This window comes from Carlito syrichta, unplaced genomic scaffold (genome assembly GCF_000164805.1).
Source record: "Carlito syrichta isolate Samal-C Ts95f unplaced genomic scaffold, Tarsius_syrichta-2.0.1 Scaffold287765, whole genome shotgun sequence".
Lineage (NCBI taxonomy): Eukaryota > Metazoa > Chordata > Mammalia > Primates > Tarsiidae > Carlito > Carlito syrichta.
The window spans coordinates 56,704-82,001 of NW_007231861.1; the positions used below are offsets into that span (position 1 = coordinate 56,704).

Genomic DNA, 25,298 nt, shown 5'->3' on the forward strand with positions numbered 1-25,298 from the left:
CAGAGTGAGGGTGTGACAGTCCTGGGAAGAGAGTCCTGGGTGATGACAGGATCCAGAATGCAGCCTCATAAGCTGGATAGCTGAAATGACTGGAGGATTGAGGGGTCATGGAATTAAAGACAGCAAGGAATTTTGACATTGAAATCCTAGGATAATGGCAGGAGTGGCGATTGAAGGGGAGATTGTGAGACTTTTTTAGAAAGACTTCTAAAAATGGGCAGGAGCGATTGAGAAGTCCCTGGATGGCAGCAGTGAGGAAAGTAAAGTGGAAAAGAGTATGAGCTTTTCATAAAGGGGAACAGCCTTGAGGAATCAGAAGTGCAATTGAAGTAGTACTCTTTATGGGTCGGTAGATGGCATGAGGCCCACAAATTATAAATGAATAAATTCAAGTCTGTGGTTTAGGTTTAGAATGGCTCTCCTTGTATTAATCCGATATATCTGATTTTGAACAGAATATAAGTTCAATTTGAATAGATTTATTAAAATCTAAACAATAGATTTATTGTTGTTTTATTTTTAAAGATAATACAGTGAGCAAGACAGGGAGTATATCCTTTCCTACTCTCTTCTGAACCTGAAAATAGCTAGATGTAGTTTTCTGTGATTGATGATATCTAAGGCAATCTGAAATAAACTAATACTGTGAGAGAGAAAATCAAGAAATTTAACATAGAAGAATGTTCTACTAGAAGTTGATACTTGTGATAATGATGATGATTTACAAGGACAGTGATTTTTTAAGAATGACAAATTATTTTAAATGTATGGAGAAGTACAGAGAATAAGATTTCTAACCTCATAAAAAGTAACTATTAATATAATTATTCTTTTTTGTTTTTCTGCAATGAGATGTTACATAATTTTAATTATTACACATACTTCTGTGCACATTATTGTATAAGTTTTTGAAACCCTTGTACTTTTTTCTCCTCCTTTGGGGCAGAAATTTTGTCTTTTAATGGTCACTAAGTAAAATGACAATATTAGAATGAGAAAAGGCTTTACTTTTAATATTACAAATATTTTTCACCATTATAAATTTCTGGTGCAAAGAAACTTTAACTAGTTTTCGATTTCTTCTACTTCTTTAGTTGATTATTTCAACTTAAATTGAAAGGGTGCAGAACTAGAAGCAGAGATAGATGAAATATCATTTTATGGGTATGAGTGCTCCTCCTCCCACCCAAATGGCCATAAAGAATGTATTTTAGAAGCAAGGCACCAATTGGCAGGCACCAATTTTTCTACATATTTATCTTTATTAAATTTAGCATCTTTAAAATAAAAAAAAATAGCATCTTTAAAGATCAGATTATTCAGCTTCTCTGAATTGTTGTGAATACTTTTATCACTAAGTTTTCCATTGTCCTCAGGATTCAAAAATTTCCTCTATGGAGCGTGGGCTCCGAGACCTGGAAGAGGAAATTCAGATGCTGAAATCCAATGGGGCTTTGAGTACTGAAGAAAGGGAAGAAGAAATGAAGCAAATGGAGGTGTATCGGAGCCATTCTAAATTTATGAAAAATAAGGTAATGGTGTGTGAGACTTTAATTCTTAAAAGGGGTTTGAAAAATTGATGCATATTTCTTCACTTCCTTAGTGATTATGATCTACTATGCACTGTTTTGTCCGGGAAGAATACTTACAGCATAGTTCTTTCAAATGGGATGTTCCCAGAAATAAAGTCGGAATTACTGACATCAGATAGTTACTATAAGTTTTTATTTTTATTTATTTTGAAATTGTGGGGTATAATTCAGGGTTGGGTACACAAATATTCATCGTGTGGGTACCCTTGTTGGTGAGGTGTGGCCCCCCCCAACCAGGCAGATTTCGACTACTGTCACTCCCACCTCCCTGCCCCCCTGCCCCTCACCGTTTCCCACTACTGTCCATTCTTTTCTTATGGTATTACGATAGGCATTCACGGTCCACTTATGAGTGAGAACATGTGATACTCAGTTCTCTGTTTCTGTGAATGATCATTCAGTATTACAGACTCTAATTCCATCCAGGTTGCTGTGAATGTAAGTTTTTACTTAAAAGAAAATTGCACATGTGAGGCCACGTATGTATTATCACAGTTTAGTTTCTCATGTCTGTTAGCACTTCTGAGGTGATTCAATAGAGTTAGGTCCAGACAAATTTTTCTCACTATATGAGACATCCGTCAAGCTCTTTACCTCTTACAAAGACTTTTAAGAGTCAAAACCCTAAGAGACTTTTTTTTCCAAAATGGGTTAATTCCATAAAGATTAGCTCTTTCCTTGCCCTGTCCCCTGGGGAAGATCCATTTGCTATCAGGGTTATTGCTTCCCATGTGCACTTCAGGCATTGGTATAGTAAGGTAGATACCACTGAGACCTACCAGTTTGTGTTTATTAAATCAATCACAGTATTCCATTTTTCAATCCAAAGTCATTTAGTTTGAGTCCATAAACTAATTGGAGGATTTAGTTTATTACTGTTATCAGTTTACTGGTCTTACCAGTTTTGTTGTGGTTTAATTAAAAGTCATGATTGTAGTTAGCCATTTTAGCCAGAAAATAAGTGCTTTCTTCCTGTTTCCCAATTGTATTCTCCAATTTCTTAGAACTGAAAACTGAGACATTCCTAGTAGTGTAAAGAAATGGCAACTAACTCCTCCAGTTTCTGACTTCTTGCTTGGTATACATACCCGGCATACAAGTCTATAGATGTTCCTCTACTACTGTAAGACTCTGTTATCAATGATTTCTACTAATTTAATCTGAATTTTAGAACTTAAAAACTCACATATTCAACTTTCTGTTTAGATTTTTCACCTCCATTTGAGAACAAAACATACTGTAATATAATCTCTGTGTTTATGCTTCCCACTTGTGGATGAGTCCATTAAAAAAGAAAACCTGTGAAAATAGAGAAACTATCTGTGGCTCATTGAAGAGGGAATTAGGGGAGCAGATTTGACTGTGTTTTGTACGTTATTATTTCCAGTTACTGCTCTGACTCAAAAGCAGATAATAACAAGCCCTAAGTTGACACATAAGTGAAAAAGAATAACAATGTCGTGACAGGTAGAGCAACTGAAGGAGGAACTAAGTTCGAAAGAGACTCAAGGGGAAGAGCTGAAAAAGAGAGCGGCTGGTCTTCAGGCTGAGGTCTTTGCCGTAAGATTTACCTCTTTGCGTGCAGTGATCCCAGAGTGGGACCCTGCTAGCTCTGGCTTCTGGGTGGCTTACACTTTCATTCTCTGTGGTTGGCAGCTTTGCCCATTACTAGCACTAACCAGCCTGCTCTGCTCTTCAACTGACTCCTGTTCACAGTTTGACCCACATGTCACTTTGCGTGCAGCAAGCCCTCCTGTGTTCTGGAAGCCCTGGTATTATACCAGGTTCTTTATTGTTGCTTTTGTCACTCTGGATGGTATTTCAAAGCTTGTGTTTTCTCAACCCCCTATTGCTAGATTTGTTGATTTATATGAATGGTGGTTTTTTTCCCTTAGGTACCAGGATATGCAGATGTCACCTAGAGTTTATTTGAATTTGGAATTGAGTAAAGTGCGTTACTTTCTTATGTAGACATTATCTTTAAGTTCCCAGGGAGTGATTTTGCCACAAATACTACTTTCTTTAGAACGGATGTATAGAACGTATTTAGAGTTACCTAGAAAATTGAAATTATTAAGAAACTTATTTTAAATATCTAAATCTATTTCAGTCTTCTAATGAACTTAAAATTCAATTTCAAAGCACATGTATAATAATAGAATAATAAGTACAGTTGGCCCTGCTTATCTATAGGTACTGCATCCATGAATTCAACCGTTTCTTATTTTCAGGGGAAAGAAAATGGATGGTTGCATCTGTACTGAAACATGTACATGTCACTGCGTGTACATTTTTCTTGCAATTATTCCCTGAACAATATAACAATTATTTACATAGCATTAACACATTGTATTAGGTATTGCAAGTAATCTGGAGGTGATTTAAAGTATGTGGGAGGATGTGTGTAGGTTAAATGCAAATACTGCACCATTTTATTTCTGGGACTTGAGCATCCATGAATGTTGATATTCAAGGAGGTGCTGGAACCAATCCCCCATGGGTACTCAGGGACAGTTGTAATAATAAAATATATAACACTTGCACACTTATAAGGATTTGATAACCTGCTGAATTAGGTATATTATCAACCCCAAATTATAGATGAGGAAACCAAGGTAACAGAATGGTACCTAGGAAAACATAGCCCGTGAGAGGCAGGGTTTGATTTTACACAAGCAATCTTGTTTTAGAAACTGTGTTCATAAGCTCTTCATGCTGCTGCCCTATACTGTGCATGCATTTGTCAAAGTGTCAGAAAAAAGTTCTTCTGACAGTAATTGTGGGCTAAGACTGGATTGCAGCATTAAACACACACACACACACACACGTGCTAATTTGGTATGTTTATTATTTATGTTCTACTTTATAGTATAGATAAAATAGTGAAACATTTTGACAGAAAGGGTCTAATTTGGTTTATGGGAACCATATATTGTCTAGAAGAAAAGATGATCTATAACTTCCTTTTTTCATAGCTACCATTATTCATTTCTGTGTTGTGTCAGACAACAGGCTAAGCACATTTCATACTGTATTGTATTGAATCCCTAAGCAATACAGTGGTATTCCATATTATCAATTTAGGAAACCACGGCTTAGAGAGGTAAAGTAATTGCTCAGAGACACATGCTGGCTTAGCCTGATGTATGATTCAATGCGCAGCCTTGTGCTCCTAAGCTTTGTATTATGTTTACTTCCCATTTATAATATTCTCTCCCCTTTGCAGTCTTTAAGGAAAATTTCTGCTTCTAAACTCTGCTTTTCATTTAATATAATTTGTTTCACTTTCTCAGTCTTTAAGGTCAGTGTAACATTATTTGAAGCTTATGTAATAATTCAGATAACGAAATTGAGATTTTTTTATCTTTATTTTTGAGTCAAGGTCTCACTCTGTCACCCAGACTGGTGCAGTGGCAAGATCATAACTTACTTCAGCCTTGACCTCCTGGGCTTAGGTGATCCTTCCACCTTTGCCTCTTGAGTAGCTGGGGCTACGGACATGTATATGACCATGCCTGGCAAATTTTTTGATTTTTTGTAGAGATGAGGTCTTGCTATGTTGCCCAGGATGGTCTTGAACTCAATCCTCTTGCCTTGGCCTCCCAGAGTACTGGGATTACGGGTGTGAGCTGCCTGGCTTGAAATTTTTATATCTATTTTTGATCATATGATTGGAGGTAGCTGGAAATTTGGATAATTTTTAAGCCATAGTTTTGTAGCTGAGAAAGTGGTAACACTTTGAACATTTCTCCCAAGTATTCATTCATGCAATAAATGCTTTTTTTTTTTTTTTGAGTTGGAGTCTCACTCGGTCGCCCAGACTGGAGTGCAGTGGCCGCTCCCGGCCACTGCAGCCTCGCCTGCTGGGCTCCGGCGCTCCTTCCACCTCAGCCTTCCAAGTAGCTGGAACTACAGGCACACACTACCACGCCCAGCTGATTTTTTGATTTACTGTAGAGATGCGGTCTCGCTGCCCAGGTGCGTCTCGAACCCGCGGGCTTAGGCAATCCACTCACCTCAGCCTCTCAGAGGCGTGGGATTACAGGCTGTGCCACCAAGCCTGGCTTATAAATGCATTTTTAGTACAATCTGTTGTTAGGGTTAGAATAATACTAACATGTGTTTTTTGTCTTGGTAAGGAGATACCATGGGAAACATTCCATCATTACAGTTTGTGGCAACTCCTAGGTACATCTATTTTGCAGAATGAAGCTAGCTGCTGTCTACAGTTATCTTTTACTGATGTTATTAGTATCCTCAAGTACTTTGTATATAATAAGCATACAGAGGTATTTGTTGGATGAATGAATAACTATATCTATATATAAATAGAGATTTCATCAATGTGAGAAAAATGATTTTTTTTTTTTTTTTGAGGTGGAGTCTCACTCCATCACCCAGGCTGGAGTGTAGTGGCACGCTCACAACCACCCCCAGCTTCAACCTGCTGGGCTCCAGCTATCCTTCCGCCTCAGCCTTTCAAGTAGCTGGAACTACAGGCGCGCACTACCAAGCCCAGCTAATTTTTTTTTTTTTGAGTTGGATTCTCACTCCGTCGCCCAGACCGGAGTGCAGTGGCTGCTCCCGGCCACCGCAGCCTCGACCTGCTGGGCTCCGGCGATCCTTCCGCCTCAGCCTTCCGAGTAGCCGGAATTACAGGCGCGCGCTACCACGCCCGGCTAGTTTTTTAATTTTATTGTAGAAATGAAGTCTCGCCTGACCAGGTGGGTCTCGAACCCGTGGGCTCAGGCAGTCCACTCACCTCAGCCTCCCAAAGGTGCGGGATTACAGGCTGAGCCACCGAGCCCGGCTAGTTTTTTATTCATTGTAGAGACGAGGTCTCACCAAATTGCCCGGGCTGGCCTCGAACCTGTGTCCACTTGCCTTGGCCTCCCAAAGTGCTGGGATTACAGGCTTAGCTACCGAGCCTGGCCTGATTATCTTTTTGTTAAAACTAGACTAAATTGAAAGTTTACTTTTGGTGTTCTTTAATAATCTAATTTTAATTAAAGTAAAATTTATTTTTTTATGGGAAATAATTCTCAAAAGCGTTACCCCTTATATCTGAGATTATTACAATTAAAATACTTTAGATACATTCAGTTCTTAAAAAATAAATTAAAAAGTACTTTTTGTTTCATCAGTGATACTGAAATTATTGACTTCTTGTCAAATTCATATTTCTAAAAATTAATATATCTTTTAGTTCCTTGCTAGGTGGTAGATATAACATAAAAACAGATTTTATTTCTGTTTGTTTAGCTTACATTTACATTAAAATATTATCTTTAAAATCCTCTCTATTATTATTATTGTTATTATTATTATTATTATTAGAGACAGAGGCTTGCTCTTTCTCCCATGTTGGAGTGTAGTGGCACAGTCCTAGCTCACTGTAACCCTCTGTTTCTGGGCTCAAAGAATCTTCCCGTCTCTGCCTTCTAAGTAGCTAAGACTACAAGCACACCATCGACACTTAGCTAATTTTTATTTTTGTTTTTTTGTAGAGACAGGATCTTGATGTATTGCTCAGGCTAATCTTGAACTTCTGGCCTCAAATGATTCTTCTGCCTTGGCCTTCCAAAGCATCGGGATCACAGGCTTGAGCTACCATGCTCAACCTATTTATAATTTTTTTTTTTTAAAGAAGCAATAGGAATATAAAGGAGATGTTTGAAAGAAAATACTTTCTGTGTTAAGAAAGAAATTTATGGTGGGGTGATGGCATCTATTAATTTATGGATTACACTTTCAGAGTAATGAACTTGAAATTAAACATGCAGGTTCTTACAGACTGGGATTTTATGTATTATTTGTTTAGGTTACATACTTTATCCATTTGGTTGGTGTGGTATGTTGCAGGCAATAGAACTTTATAGGTGGAATCTTGTTTTTAGTCAATACACATAACATCAAAATTATAAGATTAAAAAAAATATGTGTTACTCTAAAAAGTAGCTTTTTAAGATAAAGATTTTGCTGGGCTCGGTGGCTCAGCCTGTAATCCCGCGCCTTTGGGAGGCTGAGGTGAGTGGATTGCTTGAGCCCGCGGGTTCGAGACCCACCTGGGCAGGCAATACCTCATCTCTACAATAAATCAAAAAATTTGCGGGGCATGGTAGCGTGCGCCTGTAGTTCCAGCTACTTGGAAGACTGAGGCAGAAGGATCGCCGGAGCCCAGCAGGTCGAGGCTGAGGTGGCCGGGAGTGGCCACTGCATTCCAGTCTGGGCAACAGTGAGACTCCAACTCAAAAAAAAAAAAAAAAAAAAAAAGATAAAGGTTTTGGCCGGTCGTGGTGGCTGAAGCCTCTAATCCCAGCACTTTGGGATTCTGAGGCAAGAGGACTGCCTGAGCCCACAGGTTCAAGACCAGCCTGGGCAACATGGTGAGACGACTTCTCTACAATAAATCAAAAAATTAGCTGGTCGTGGTAACACTTGCCTGTAGTTCTGGCTACTTGGAAGACTGAGGCGGAAGGATCACCTGAGCCCAGCAGATTGAGGCTGCAGTGGCCGGGAGTATGCCACTGCACTCCAGCCTGGGCGACAGCAAGAAACTCCAACTCAAAAAATAAGTTTAAAAAAAAAAAGGATATTATGTAGACTTTTTTTTTGAAGTGAAAAATAAAACTTCATACAAAACAAACACAGCAGCAGCAGCTTTTGAGCTTATTTTAAATAGTACCAGGAGGTTTCTTTTTTTCCTTCTGTGCTATATCTTTACTAATCCTGCATTTGATCCATCATGTTCTGAGGAGGTCTAACTTTAAAAAATTAAAGCTGTTTTATCAGCACAATGGCATGCATTGCAAACTGCTGTCTCATAGTCATTTCATTGAGTTGGAATTTTCTTTCCCTCCATTCCCTTTCTAAATGATTCAAAGAATCCTTAGAAGACACAATAAATGAAGACTGGAAATTTTCCTGTCTGTTGAATAAGCTTTTTTGGGGGGAGGAGAAGAGATCTAAAATTAGGTGATGCAAAAAAGATGATTATGTCCTACCCTAGAATTAATTTGCTTTTAGTTTTATATCTTGTGACCTGGATCTGTCAAAGATCCAGATAAGAGGTGTTTGTTTCATTTCTTTTTTTCTTACAATGTTCTACTTTCTTTTCTAGATTGGCCAGGTGAAACAGGAGCTGTCCAGAAAGGACACAGAACTACTGGCCCTACAGACAAAACTAGAAACCCTCACAAACCAGTTCTCAGACAGTAAGCAACACATTGAGGTGCTGAAGGAGTCCTTGACTGCTAAGGAACAGAGGGCGGCCATCCTGCAGACAGAGGTAAAAACAATTCTGGGATCTGTGTGGAGTGGATTCCTTGATACCTTCTCTTAAGTGTACCTGTACTGGTTTAGAGTTGAAAATTATGAATAATGTTATGATGAATTCTTTAGCAGTGCAAGCAGTATTGTGCTAAAATATAACTATCCTGTTTCACTTGTTCTTAGCTCTTGCAAGTTAAAGCTGGTGTGGTTTATTTATGTTCTCAGTACTTTAAACTTAGTCACTAAGTCTGTACTTCAAAGTATACTGCAGGCTAGGCGTGGCGGCTCATACCTGTAATCCCAGCACTTTGGGAGACCAAGACAGGAGGATTGCTTGGGTTCGGGATTTTGAGACCAGCCTGGGAAGCAAAAACTAAAAAAAATAAGCCAGGCATAGTGGTATACGCCTGTAGTCCCAGCTGCTTGGGAGACTGAGTCCAGGACTTTGCAACGAGCCGTGATCTTACCACTTACTGCACTCCAGCCTGGAAGACAGAATGTAATCCCAACTCAGAAAAAAAAAAGTCTACTCTAACATTATTACAGTTTAAAGGTTAATTATACAAAATAAATAATTGATTTGGAAGCTTTAATTTTTACCCATGGTAAATTTTCCAGTCATGAATGACAGTGAGCTTGGTTACCCTGTGTTTGGATTACGTGTTAAGTATTCTTAATTTTTGGTGTTATGAATAACTTTATGTAGGCAAACTGAAATCTGTTAAAGTTCTAGATCTAGTTTTGAACCTCAGATATATCTTCATATCCTGTTTGAAAATAAAGTTAGTATTTTTAGAAATCTTAGATTATCTAGTCTGTTGACCATGACTTCAAGTAGGAATACACTAAATCATCCCAGGCAGATTTTTACTTATCATGTTTTCAATTATCACAAAGAAGGAATTGATGATGCTATTTGAATTTACTATCTTAATATGTTTTTAAACGATCTCAGTGAAATAAGTAATTTAGGTAGGAAAAAGGTAAGTAGTTCTGCTTTATAGAAGAAAAATAAAGCCTGGGATGTAGATTCTTTTTTTTTTTTCTTAACCAGATAATAGATAAATAAGAGTGTAGTTTGGTGGAAAAAAGGAATGGGGAGTAAAAAGAAATTTTGTTTTTATAAGTGAATGTTATGTTTTATTTTTGTTATTACTATTTTAAAATTTTATATATATTTTTTATTTTAAAATTGTGGGGTACATTTAAGGGTTAGGTATACAAATATACATTGCGCAGTTACCCTTATTGATGAGGTGTGGCCCCCCTTCCCCAGACAGAATTGACTACTGTTATTCCCACCTCCCTGCCCCTCCTTGCCCCCCCCATAGATTCCCGCCACTATCAATCCTTTTCTTACAGTATTATGGTAGTTGTTCAAGGTCCACTTATGAGTGTAACATGTGATACTCAGATCTTTGTTTCTGTGAAAGATCACTCAGTATTATAAACTCTAATTCCATCCAGGTTGCTGCGAAGTTCATGATTTTGTTCTTTTTTATGGCTGTGTGATATTCCATTGTGTATGTGTACCACATTTTAAAAATCCAGTCCTCTTTTGATGTACAGCACGGTTGGTTCCATGATCTTACTATTGTGAACAATGCTGTGATAAACATACGTGTGCAGGTATCTTTTTTATCGAGTGATTTGAGTTCTTCTGGGTATATCCTTAGAAGATCAGAATCTTCAAGTAAGGAAGAATGGGGAAAGGATTAAAACGATTTCATATAATATTTTTATCTGTACAGTTTGGGATTTTGTTGAAAATGGAAGCGTTAGGTGACATAATTAGTCATTTTTCTTATAAGTTACACTTTTTCTATTTTAACTACGTTTCATTTTATCATGACATCAGCTCCATTCTACCTTATAGATATATTTTGGGTATCAAATAACGGGTTGTAGTAGTGGTAAGGCTTTGGCTTTAGATACTGAGTAAATATGACAGGTAGCCCTCACCTTTAGTACCTAACTACCAGGTGTGTGATCCTGGATGTGTATTTAAATGTCATTGTGCCTCACTTTTCATATCTGTAAGGCGAAGAGAATAGTAGTGTTCGATTTATAAATTTGTTGTTAGAATTAAACTATTTTATTCATGCCTATTGGTCTTTGTGCGTTAGTTATTTACATCATATTATTCTTGTAACATATATAAACTTAAAATTGTTGTTGAGTACATAGTTTTCTTTTTCTTTTTTTTTTTGAGTTGGAGTCTCACTCTGTCGCCCAGACTGGAGTGCAGTGGCCGCTCCCGGCCACCGCAGCCTCGCCTGCTGGGCTCCGGCGATCCTTCCGCCTCAGCCTTCCAAGTAGCCGGAATTACAGGCTTGCACTACCATGCCCAGCTGATTTTTTGATTTATTGTAGAGATGAGGTCTCGCTGCCCAGGCGGGTCTCGAACCCGCGGGCTCAGGCAATCCACTCACCTCAGCCTCCCAAAGGCGCGGGATTACAGGCTGAGCCACCGAGCCCGGCTTAGTTTTCTTTTTCATTGATATGTTTTATTTAGAAGATCTGTTCTTATGTATTTTTGTTAATCTAAGTTTAGGTTTATTTAGGGAATTAAAAATATAAAATCAGCTGGTAAATGTCGCCTACAAAGTTATGGCTTTGTTAGTAAGTTTTTCATTTCAGTAATTTGAGTGCATGCAGTACTACAAAAGGATCAGAAGAGGGTGCCAGTGTTTTAGAGGTGGGCCCTACTTCCAAGTTTACTACTGCAATAACTTTGGCTGGTGGCAGGTGTGCAAACCAGAGAGCCAAGCAGTTGGTTAATGATAATGCAAACTTTTAAGAACTTGTCACAGTCTAATATATGACTTTCCCCCTTGACAATCAATCCTTCTCCTTGTACTCCTCTCAAATAATGTTCTTATTAGGTAGGTCTCACACAGATGGGCTTGTGATTGGTTTCTTGTATCACAGAGAATAAAGACTGTTTGCCATCATTCTTGAATGATTTTTATATTTGTTTTTAGCCATTGTGGGAGTAGCTGAGTCTCAGTGATTACTCCTGTAGGTTGTTACTAGGACAACTGTTTGGTTATAAACATCTTCGCTTATGAAAACTAACTACCTTTTGAATTTGGGGTGATTTTAAGAATGGAGTATACCTATTTATTTATTAGCATTTACTTAAAAACAAATTACTCTGTGGCCACACATGACAAGTCTCTCTTTTTCCAAATCAAGTTTCCCATGTTACAGCAAATAAAAGGCAGTTTGTACCTGCTTTTTGAGATTTTCATGTATTTCTATAATTTCTCTTAATTGATTGCATCCTCTCCTTTGCAGCTATCCTAGACTTCTGTCTAACACTCAAATTGCTAAATTAAATATTATGAAAAAGAACATGGGTCATGGATTTTTTTAAAAAAATTATAATCTTTTAAGGAAAAGAGTTATATAGATAAATACTTGATTTTTTTTTTTTCCTGTTTAGGGTATGTGGAATGAGGTCCTCAGGTGTTTTGCAGTGAACAATATACGAGGGGAACTCCCCCAAACTGGAATTTATTTATTAAAAATTGTGTATTACATGTTTAAACGTCAGTCACCTTCAGAAATACTCTGATGTAATACACCGATTGAGATGCTTTTTCTACTGCTCAAAAACATTTTTGAGCTAATCAAATATGGATGCCTTTAAGTGCTTCTGCACTTTTTTGTTTCACCTCTTCCACATTGGCAGAACATTTCCCTTTGAGGACTATTTTCATCTGGGGAAGCAAAAAGAAGTCACTTGGGCTGAGATTGGGTGAATAGGGAGAGTGGGGCAAAGGAGTCTTGCTGGTTTTGGTCAAAGAGTGCAGAACGCTCGGTGTGGTATGGGCAGGTTGTTTTTGTAAATCACCCATCATGAAATGGGCAAATGCCTTGAAAGAATCTCCAGAAAAATTCACTGAAGCCAAATGCAGCCTCTTACAACAATGCTAGCTGGTACAGTGATGTTGATGGGTTCCTAGAACACTTACCTAGTGGGGGAAACTTGTACTATAAGGGTTCCACCCTCCAAAAGAGAATTCTGGATATTTCTTTTTTGGCTACCCTGGAATATGGAATTGTTCCTATTTTATGAACAACTCTTTTAAGCTGCTGACCTTTGCAGCGGTGGTCTGGGTTTTTTAACATAGTGGTTAAATTAAAAGCATGGGCTTTGGGAGTCAGGCATGGGCTTGAAACCCAACCCTCTGTGTTGACTGGGTTGTGCAACTTTAGAGGAGTTTTTTTTTTTTTTTAAATCTCTTTAGCCTACATTTATCTCTTTAGACATACATTTCCTCATAAATTTATAAAATAAGGGTAATGGTAATACCAATTTCCTAAGTTTTTAATGACTACCATAGGTATTTAGTTATGTAGTTCTCATCTAAATATGGAAGCAAATTTAAATTTATTGGGTTAAAAAAAAGGAAGCACCTTACAGTTTATATATAGTACTTTGATTTGATTTGATCTTTAATGCTGTATTTGCTCCTTATACTAATGATATGGGTTAGGCAAGATAAGCATTGTTGTCTTGCTTTGTAATTGAGGATTGTATGGGATCCTTATTCACATATTAGTTTTGGCTCGCATTTGGGGCTACTTTCACTTGTATCCTAGGACTTTTGATATCAATTGCAGTATTCTCAGGAATTTTTCTATTTTTAATGCTAACTTTCTTGTTCCTAAATCTTGATGCCATACCAGGGACATCCCGTTGGATTTATTTTCTGAATCACTTCTCTGTGTCAGAACAGAGCTGATTTTATCAGTAAACTGAAATAATATAGACCTTACTCTCAAAGAAGTAACATTTTGTCTAGGAAATTGTGTTTGGGAATTCTCTTTATTATAGGATAACAGTAAGAGGAAGTGGTTCTTTTTTCAGAGGTGATCAGGGGATTTGCATACAGCACAAAGTAAAGAACTGCCCAAACTTGGGGATGTTTAGGCCCTGGAGCTTTATGGAGAATAAAGGTAAAACAAAAAAATCTATAGGTATAACTAAAGCAAAATTAAGAAGAAAATGTCTGGTTTTTAACATAATTATCAGAAACAAGAAAGAAAAGCAAATAAGCTTGGCATTCAAATCATGAAACTAGGAAAAAAGGAACAGAATAAATCTAAAAACAATAAGATAGAAAGTAATAAATATAAGGCCGGAAATCAGTAGAGGATTAAAACAACACCAAGAGGTAGTTATTTGAAAAAGATGAGAAAGATAAGAACATCTCTTACAGAATGACAAAGGGAAAGTAACTGCTAGTACCACAGAGTTTAAAAATAATATAGGATAGTTATAAATAACTATATTCTAATAAGCTTGAAAAGCTAGAAGAAATATATTTCTAGAAAAATATAAAATAACAAAGTAGGTTCAAGAGATAACAGAAAACCTAAGCAACAATCACTATAGAAATTAAATTAGTTATCAGCCTCAACCCCATCTCCTCCCAAATCCTAATGGCTTTCCAGAAGAGTTCTATCAAACATTTAAAAATACATCATCATTTTTATGCTAAAATTGTTCCAAAAAGTAGAAAAAGCAGGAAAGCCCAAGACGCTACAAAAGGATATAAGAAAAACAAATAAATTGAAAGATAGCCCATATCAATAGAAGGTATAATTTAATACTGCAGAGATAGCACTTCTCCTTAAGTTAATGTATAATATTTTTGCAGTTTAAATTAAAATATCAAGGAGTATCTTTTTAAGGAGCTCATTTTAAAATTTATGCGAGCTACAAAACGACAAATGCTGTATGATTTTCTTTGTCATTCCTAGACTAGTCAAATTCATAGAGACAGAAAGTAGAAAAGAAGAGGGAAGAGGTGAGTTGAGAGTTGTCTAATGAGTATAGAGTTTTAGTTTTGCAAAGCAGAAAGTGTTGTTGTACAACAGTGTGATGTACTCAACCTTACTGAACTTTACACTTAAAAATGATTAAGATGGCAAACTTTATGTTGTGTTTATTACACAGTTAAAATTTTTAAAAATTTACATGGATGACTAAAGCTATTCTAACATTAAAGTTAAGAAAAAGAGAAGATGGGAGACTCTGCCCTGTTAGATATGAGAATATGCTACAGAGCCGTAGACTAAACAAAACAATACATCCCAGAACAGTGCGGTATTAGCACAGGAAGGAGTAGATAGACCAGTGAAAGAATAGAGGGTGTGAAATCAGAGAACTTTATCTGGAGGAGGAGTCATAAACTAGGGCAAATTAAGCAAGTGTTGGAAAACACTCTATGGAGAATAAAATTGGCTACCTATTTCATGTCATATAAAATAACGAACTCTAGATTGGTTAAAGACTTCAATGTGAAGGTGAAACTATAAAGCTCATCAGAATGAAAATGTTGGCTGGGAATATCTTAAGGTATGTAAATGACTCCATCAAACTTAAGCATTTCTGTTCAAGAAAGAACACCACTGACGAAGTAAACAAATGGGTGACTGATCCAAAATAACAGGGATTGAGATATAGATTAAAAATGAGATGCTTGCAAAACAATAGACAAAAAGACTATAGGGAGGGAGGGAAGTATTTGAATAGGCAATTAACAGAATTAGCAGACAAGAAAACCCAAATATACCATGGTATCCTCAGTCTCACTAGTAAAGAGAGTAATGCAAATTTCAAACATAAAGAAATGCTGTATTTTGTTTATCAAAATTAGAAAATGTGATAACATTCAGTGTTTGTGAGGATTTGGGCAAACAGTAACATAGATGTCATAGTTGGTTCCTAGTAATTCTACTTCTTGATGTATTTTCCAGAGAATCTTTTCCACTGGTTCACAAGAGGATATGTATAAGGATATTCACAACAGTATTGTTTGTGGAAACAGATAATTGAAAGCAGTATAAATCTTGGGAGTTGGATAAATAAAATATTATGGATGTGTACCATGGAATACTTTGCAAAAGTCCAAAGCAGTGATCACAGAATTATGTATACAGTGGACCTTGGATAGACATTTTTTAAAAGTAAAAAGCAGGATGAGGTGTATAGCATGAATACCAATTAAACACATGTATGAATATAAAAATCACTCTGTATTTCTAAGATGCATGTTCAGGAACATATTAGAATAGCGACATATTGAAGATAGAATAGGTGTTAAACGTAAATGGAAAAATAAAAATAAAATCAGAGCAAACTTTTACATGTATCAATGATGACATGTGGACAGCAGAGATAAATGAGATAGGGTCCTAAAAGAGATAGGGGTTTGAAGCCAAGACTGTTGCATAAATCCAGGACACTCCTGAGGAAGGAGGAGAGTCCTATTCGTATTAATCAACAATATGACCTGACCTTTTAGTTGGGAGAAAAAGTTTTCTCCTCATGCAGACTTGAGTTTCGATAGACATAAATGCTCTCAAGGGACTTACTTTCCACCTGGTTCACACAGATTCCCACAGATACAAAGCCTTGCTAAGAATGAATTTACAACCTCAAATCACTTAATCACTTGTCAGTTGTAATCTACCCTGAGCCAGTATCAGGAGTACAAACAAAGAGAGATGAGACCCTTAGGAACATTGGATAATAGATTGAGACTACATTAAATGATTAAAATAAAGGATGGGCTAGTAAGCATGGGAAACTCTTCAGAATGGATGAAGAGCTATATATAACTCGTTGGGGTGTTGTTTCGGGACTAGTTGAGAGTAAAAGTGTTGCAGTGAAGCAAAGAGAGCACTAGCTGTTTAGTATAGTGTCTTTGACTCTTGGCTATGCCACTTACTTTCTGTAGAAATGTATACCTTCATGCTTTAATTTTCTCTTCTGTGAGAAGATCAACAGCATTACCTCATAGAGTTTTGTGAGAATTAAGTGAATTAATGTATGCACATAGTAACACTCAGTAGATATGAACTCTCATCATTATTAAATACATGAAGGAAGGACTTAACATATAAGCAAAAAGTAAGACACTATTAGATAATACCAGACAAGTTTTAAAAGACCAAAACAAAATTTTAGACATGAAGTATATAGTAAGTAAAATGAAAAACTCATTATTATTTTAATTGTAGATCAGAGAGATGTGTAAGGACAATTAGTGAATTAGAACATAGATCTACTGAGATATTACCTAGCAAACAAAAGAAAGATGAAAGGACAGAAATTATTAAAGAGAGGTCTGTGGACATAAGTTCACCTTACATCTATGGCAGTCTTAGAAGGAGAGGATAAAGAGAACAGGAGGCTATTTTATTATTTAAATATATATTTTTAGCAATGGGGGTCTAGCTTTGTTTCCCAGGCTTGCGTGCAGTGGCATGATTATAGCTTACTTCAGCCTTGAATTCCTGGACTAAAGCCATCTTCCAGTCTCAACCTCCCAAGCAGCTAGGAATACAGGTGTGTGCCACCAAACTTGGCTAATTTTTTTTCATTTTTTATAGATACGGGGTCTTTGTGTGCTACCCAGGCTGGTCTTAAACTTCTGACCTCAAGTTTTCTTCCTATCTCGGCTTTCCAAAGTACTGGAATTACAGGCATGAGCCACTGTGCCCAGCACAATTTTAAAAGACAAAATCACTAAGAATTTTTCTGATTGGATGATTGGAATGGATCCCTCAACTCAGGAGCAAATTATTCTTGAGCAGAAAAATATTCACACCTGTCTACATCATAATGAAACCATAGATAAACTGATCTTAAGAGCTACCATAAGCTGGGCTCGGTGGCTCAGCCTGTAATCCTGTGCCTTTAGGAGGCAGAGGTGAGTGGATTGCCTGAGCCTGCGGGTTCGACACCCTCCTGGGCAACTTGGCAAGACCTTATCTCTACAATAAATCAAAAATTAGCCGGGTGTGGTAGCGCACGCCTGTAGTTCCAGCGACTTGGAAGGCTGAGACGGAAGGATCGCCGGAGCCCAGCAGGTTGAGGCTGTGGTGGCTGGGAGCGGCCACTGCACTCCAGTCTGGGTGACAGAGTGAGACTCCAACTCACAAAAAAAAAAAAAAAAAAAAAGCTACCATAAATGAAAGGTAGATTACCTACAAAGGATTAAGAATTAGGCTTAACATCAGACTTTTCAACAGCAACAAAAGTAGTGAGAATATGGTAAAGTAAAACCTTCAAACTTTAGTGAAAAACATTGCAACAAAAAATTCCCTATCCAGCTAAACTGTCACCATTCTTCAGTGAAGTTAGAGTAAAGACATTTTTCCAGACTAACAAAAACTGACAGTTTATTGCTCATGGATTCCTGTGGAAAGAATTGCTGAAAGATGCACTTTAGAAAGAAGAAAGGAGTATACTTTTTATAGAAAGATGAGAAGCAAGAAGAAATAATATACAAAAAGACATTAATGTTATAAGTAGGAATATATACAGGTTTTACAGTAGTAATGCCATTAAAGCTCAAACTTCAAAATCAATTGAGGTTTTTTTTTTTTCCAGGAAAGTTGAAAAATTTTAGAGAAAGTTCATAAAAGAAAGAGCTTATCTGTTACTTCTACTTGTTGGTATGATGTTGCCAGATGATAGAGCAGGTGAAATTCTGCATTGAGATTGTTTTTGTTTTCCCTGTCAAGAAGAAGATCATAGAACTATAAAGGGTAGAATATATATTTCAGCAGTAGCAAAATGAAAACAAAGCCCAAGGTGTATGAAAAGAGAAATAATAAGAAAGCATAAGGGATCTACAGTCTTGTTACTTGATGTGTGGTCCAAAGACCAGCATCATTGACTCGTCTTAAGACCTTGTTAGAAGCAGAGATACCTGAGCCCCAGTTCAGATCTACTGAATTAGAGCCTGCATTTCAGTAACTTCCCCAGTTTGAGAAGTGCTATACAATTGTCTTTTGCCTAGGACATTTTAAATTCCAGGTACAAATAAAATCACTGATCTGCTATTGATCATCATTGAGGAATCATGAAGATGAAAGAGGTTTCTGAAATTGACTTTGAGGAATATCATTTTGATTTTCAAATAGGGAAGAAAGAGGATTGTCATATCTATATACAATTTAATATTTTTCTTAAGTGCAATTTTAGACTGGAATGTCAGAGGGAAGGTTTGTGAGGCCCTTGAGGTAGAAGTGATGATCACTAAGAACCAACACTAAAACTGGGCCTTCTCAGACTAATTTTATATTCTTCTTTGGTAGGATTTCTAGACTGGAAGATCAGTAACATATGGGAGATGTAGTAGATCTTTACTTCAAGTCACTGTCAAGGAAATGTAAATAAGGTGGGGAATTTTAAGCTGGATAAGATTATAGTTTTTTCTTTATAGCTGTAACATGACTTCCTTTAATGTGATGTTTAATGATGTCTGTTAACATACATATATGTTTTTGGTAGAATCCAGCACTTCTCTAAACTTGACTCTTTCCTCATGAATGAAATGGATGGGAAAAAAACATGGGCGTTGATGAGTAACATGTATATTAGATAAAAATTTAGCATTCCAAAAGCTCCTTAGAGAGTAAAGGGCTAAACCTAGCAGGACTAAATTTGACAGGATGAATGTAAGAATGTTTATGTATCATTTGTCTCTTGTAAATACATACACCCCCCACACACACTCCCACACCTCAAAAAACAAAATAAGATTAGCTGGGCGTGGTGGTGCATGCCTGTAATTCCAGCTACTTGGAAGACTGAAGCAGAAGGATCGCCTGAGCCTAGCATGTCGAGGCTGCAGTGGCCATGAGTGTGCCACTGCACTCCAGCCTGGGCGACAGAGCGAGACTGATTTAAATCAAACCAAACCAAACAATCTACTTAAGTAGCCCCTTAGTGTCTATATAGTGGCTGCCAATGCCCTCTCCCCCCTGTAAACCTGATGCAATTACAACTTAGGCTGTTTTATAAGTGTCTAGAATATGGAGGAGGTGATTGGACCACACCTAAAATATAAGGAGATTCAAGCTTTGGATGAGAGATTGAATCAGGTGACCTTTAAAGGCCCTGTCAATGCTGGAATTCTCCCTTTCTATGTTTCCAAGGGTTTTCATATGGAGAGAGTTATAAGGCTTAATTGATCTTTGTTCTGCTATTAGAATGAGAAAGTGATATATGTGCCTGCTTACAGGGGTCAAGGTAGGTTGACTGACTGTCTTGCTACATCAGGCTTGCAAAGACCAAGAGTACTCATATTTCTATTGGGACTGCATAGCCACATACCGCATATTACAGTGTACGTTGTACAGACATTACTTTGTCATCTTTGCTGTGAATTTTCAAGGGAAAGTGAGTGGGGAAGAAGTTTATAAGTTTGCAAAATGTGTTGCCTCCCTACTTTCCTCTCCCCCTTTCTTTCATAAACAAAGTGTGTACTGTGGAATTGCTCCACAGTACCAATTACCCTGGTTATTTTGATGTCTCTCTGAGCTCTTCATCTTTTTGTCAGATATGAGACTTCACACAGAAATCAATGCAGTTTGTTGAATCAAACCTTCTTTCTCAAATGTCTCCTTGTGTGAACCTGTGTGCTGTCAGTTCCATGGCCCAGTGCTCTTTATTCAGCCTCCCTTCTAAATGGGAACAATGGGAAATGTGATAGGAAATTACATAGAGTGATCTTGGGCAAGTCACTTAAGTAGTTTGGGCCTTGATTTTTTCAGCTTTACAATTAGGAGTTTAAATTAGATTAACTTTAAAAAATGTATTAAATACTACAGAATACAGAAAAAAATACAGAAAGCAATGTGATCGATACCCATCAGATTTAATATACATTAACCCTTTGCACTTGAATGTACCTCTGAGAGCACATGGTAGATATAGCAAACCATTCAGATATTCTCTCTCAGGGGACATAAAGAAATTGCTGGTGATTGATTATATAGGACAATCTTATGCCACTGCAAATTTTTTTTTTTTTTTTTTGAGTTGGAGTCTCGCTCTGTCGCCCAGACTGAAGTGCAGTGGCCACTCCCGGCCACCGCAGCCTCAACCTGCTGGGCTCCGGCGATCCTTCCGCCTCAGCCTTCCAAGTAGCCAGAATTACAGGCATGCGCTACCACGCCCGGCTGATTTTTTTTATTTATTGTAGAGATGAGGTCTCGCTGCCCAGGCGGGTCTCGAACCCGCGGGCTCAGGCGATCCACTCACCTCAGCCTCCCAAAGGTGCGGAATTACAGGCTGAGCCACTGAGCCCGGCTGCCAGTGCAAATTTTTAAAGAATGCATGTTTCCTTGAAATTTTCCATTCAAACTGCAAACAAGCAGATAAAGAGTTGGAATATATACTGAGATATATGTAAAAAAATATCAGCTGGTGTTACATAGAAAGAGAATGTGTGAAGTACTTTCACAGTGGCACCAACAAGTTCCCAATGCAGCAAGATACATGTTTACTAACAGATTTTACACTGGTATTGTCCTAGCAGAAGAGCTATTTAAAGTTGAAATGTCATCTTATTGGTACAAAGTCAACCAAAAGGGAATACATCACAGATTAAAAAGCCAAAATTTCTAACGAAAAAATTAGCGTATTGGAAAAATAATCTTATGCTTCTTGGGTGGAAGGACAAAAGGATTGTTACAATTCTCAGCACTTGGGATTATGCAGGAATGAAATCTACCACATGGACATTATGTGGTGGAAATATTATATCAGTTAAAAACCTGAAATTATTCTAAATTAGTTTGCAAATGTGAGTAGTGTGGATCATGTGGACCAGTATGCTTCTACATATTGTTTTTTGTGAAAATCTTTAAAATGATAGAGGAAATTATTCTTCTGGGTACTAGAAATATGCATTAACTCCTATATACTGTACCAAGCATTAAAAAAAAAAAAATCTATGTCTATTTGAAATTTGTTAAGCTTCTGATTGACCAGTTGAGAAGTGGTTTTCAGGAATCACAAATGCATGTTTCTACATTGTCTTTGGGCAACATACTGGGCAATAAATTACTTATTATTAATGTGGGAGGAAGAAAACGAGACTGTATTCTCTGCCCAAATAGAAAAATGCCAGGTGGAAGACAAATTTCTGTGGCACGACATGCATCCATGAACCTGCAATGCATGTTGGGGACTTTCCACAAGTTACCACACATTAGAAAAATATAAAATATAAAATTTTGATTTTTTTTGGTCATAAATGAGTTCCTCAATGTCCCAAATTCCATTATTAGCCAAGTATCATTACAGTAAAATAATTGGTTCCAACGCCATACTGTTTAATATTTAGTGATTTGTTTTTCATTATTTTGTAAAAAAGTATGGTCAGGTTGCTGGTAGATGATCTACGAGATGTCTCTGAGTGAGAGGGGTTAAAAGAAAAAATTCTTAAGAAAATCCTAAACTAATTAATGGAAAATGTGGCTTAAATAGCAGATATTGTTAGAATCTTAGGTTTTTAGAACTAGAAATAAAGATTTGGATGCTGTCATTATGGTAGTGGTAAAGTCTTAGGATTGGTTTGGTTTCTCCAGAGGAAATTAACATACAGTGAGATGTGAAGAGGGGAAAATGACAGAGGATAGAGAAAATGGAAAAGATAGGATCAGAAAGTTAGAAAGCAAGAACGTTGCATTGGCAAAGCCAAGAGAAAAATGATAGGAAGCAAGGCATTTTTCCATTTAATTACTGCCACTAACATGCTTTAGGTAAATCTGTTTACTGGTGTAAAACAAAGGGAGGTTAAGCTAGGTTAATTAATAATTTTTGACCAGAAATGAGAGGCCAAACAGCAGGGTATCCATTTTTCTATTCACTTCCATTGCTAGAGGAAACTTTGTAGAGAAAAACTTTCTATTTTTATTGAAGTTGGCATAACTTATTTGCCACAGACCTTGATGCTTGGCAAGCTAGATGAATGCTGTTCCTGCAGCTCAGTTGATGTGAATAAACAAGGTCTTATTCCTCCTGCCAAGAGTGGTGTTAGGGTGATGACTATGTGTCCTGCTAGGCTTTGAGGGGTTTTCCTGAATATGCTTTTTGTGGTTTGCGAAATATGGACCTCACGCAAAATTATAGCACAAATTCAGTTCACTCCAAACCAGAAAGATCAATGTAGAATTCAGAGCAATTAATCTAGTAGTAGAAAAGTGGTTTTTGTGGTCGTTTTTATCTCAAATCTGCAGACCAACATATTTAAATTCTGTACTGTACAAAAAAGCAGACCAAGAAAAAGTGTACACAGGTGATTTGAATTGAATACTTAGTAAAGAAAACGTCATTTGGTGATAAAAGGGTATGGTAGCACTGAAGCAACTTCTGTGCTTAATATTTATGATATGAAACATTTTTGAAAGCAAAGTCCACACTTCTACTCACACTTATACCACAAGTTTGTATGTTTGTAAGAGTTCTCATTCTTTACCTTTTTCAGTTATCAATTCCTATGAGTCTCATACTTGACATTCTCTCAAGCTGGGCTTGCAGGTATTTATGACCAGTCAGCACTGACAGATTTCCAGGTCACTTAACTGAATCACAGATCCAATGTAAAGTGCGGCTTAGGCATCTGGGTACCTTTTGTAAAGAAGCGGCAGTATGGGGTCTCACAAATATTGTCCTGTCAGATATTCATACCATCAGAATGAAAAACACTTGAAAGTGATGAGGGGTGTTTTCCTGCTGTGTTATGATCTCTGACCTGCAGATGGGAAGCCTTTTATTTTACTGAAATTGATGCTTGGAAGAACTAGAGACAAATAAATTAGGTAGTTAAGACTTCTTTTCAGGTTTAAATGTCTAGGCTTTTTGCCTTTATAGGAAGAATTTAATTGTGTATTTAGGGGATATTGGGTGAAAACAATATTTTTTAGAAAGCAGCTTTGTTTTTTGCTTGTGGTTATTTATTAGATGTATTAGAAGAAGAATGTGTAATATATGAAATACAAAGTAGACTGTAGAAAGTAGATGCAAATGATTATGTGATTTATTTATTTTAAAATTTCTGACATGTGTGCTTTTCTATGACTTTGACTTCCTTAACTGTGCAGAGAATCAACAGATTCAGTAAGCACCTCTTCACTCTCCTTGACTGATGCCTATAATGGATTCGGCTAATAGGAACCAAATCTGATACTGTTCAAATAGGATTAGTAGTGACACAGGTTGGCTTGAGCTGTGCCTGAATGCCAAGTGGATAAGGGTCAGTGGGTCGTTTGGCATCTTGAGCAGACTGGTTGTTGAATTTCCTATTCCAAAGTCTTTGCCCTATGGTGGCAGTTGTCCTGACTGAATCAATCAATATTCAGTCTATTCTGACATTTCATTTTTGGGCCTTTACTTGGGGAGTAGTGCTGATTTTTAGTAGATGAAGACAGAGAAAAACTTAAAGACTTTAGCTGTCTTGTGCCATGGAAATGGGCTTTAGAGAACTCAGTGGTAATCATGTAATCCATTTTTGTTTTATGTTGGATTTTAATTCTTGCCCTCAAGTCTTCAGGATTCAAGCCCCCCAAATGGAAATTTTTACTGTAACATCTCTTGGTTGGATTTACTAAGGTTAACTTATTGTAGTTCTATGGTTTGTTAGTAAAACATATTTTTAGATCACGGCTGAGTAAACTTTTCTTTTTCCTTTTTTCCAGAAGAAAATATTAAGTAGACTGACAATCCTGACACATATTAACACTTAGTTTATATTTCATATAGTATTAGGGGGGAATAATTTATTTAGGTCATCTTTGATTTCTTTTGCTAGCATTTTGTTATTTTCAGCATACAGATCCTGTATGTGTTTTGTTAGATTTATACTTAAGTATTTAATTGTTTTGGTCTCATTGTAAGTGGTCTTACATTTTGAAAATCAAAGTTAATGTGAGGTCATACTTAGAGTCTATAATACTGAGTAATCTATCATGAAAACAAAGAACTGAGTACCACATGTTCTCACTCATAAGCGGACCTTGAGTAGTCATCATAATACTATAAGAAAGGGATTGGCAGTAGTGGGAAACTGCCAGGGGAGGCAGGGACACACCTCATCAACAATGGTACCTGCATAATGAATATTTGTATACCTATCCCTGTATTGTACCTCACATCTCTAAAATAAAATAAAATTAGGCACAGGAAAAAAAAGGTCACATTTAATTTTGTCCAATTCACAAAATATTTACACTTTTAAAGCAAATATCAGTGTGTCTGTACTTACTTTAACCCTTTGTACTTGGAGACATCTCCTGGATCACTTACCAGCAACTCGACTGTACTTTTTGACGAAACAGTGAAAAACGAATCACTTCATATTAGCTTGTTGGAACCAGTTATTTTATTGTCATGCTATTTGGCTTATCGTGGAATTTTGGAGATTGAGAAACTCATTTGTGACAAAAAAATTTTATATCTTATGTTTTTCTAATGTGTGGTTATGTGTGAAACAGTCATAGACATGCATTGCAGGTTCATGGATACGTGTTGTGCAACAGTAATTTCTTTGATGTCTTCCACCTGGTGTTTTTCTATTCAAGCAGACAATGCAGTCTCATTTTCTTCCTTCTACATTA

The 25,298-nt window shown here is 37.0% G+C and overlaps 1 protein-coding gene across 1 annotated transcript in view; it reads left to right on the forward strand.

The window, feature by feature from the left end:
- Window positions 1-25,298, forward strand: part of LOC103255025 (ELKS/Rab6-interacting/CAST family member 1) — a gene marked incomplete at its 3' end in the record, with an annotated part of 346,229 nt that overhangs the window by 18,890 nt on the left and 302,041 nt on the right. Inside the window, exons 3-5 of the mRNA XM_021709939.1 lie at window positions 1,377-1,532; window positions 3,060-3,152; window positions 8,713-8,880. Coding sequence (XP_021565614.1) covers window positions 1,377-1,532; window positions 3,060-3,152; window positions 8,713-8,880 — 417 coding nt within the window. The remainder of the gene's footprint in view (window positions 1-1,376; window positions 1,533-3,059; window positions 3,153-8,712; window positions 8,881-25,298) is intronic.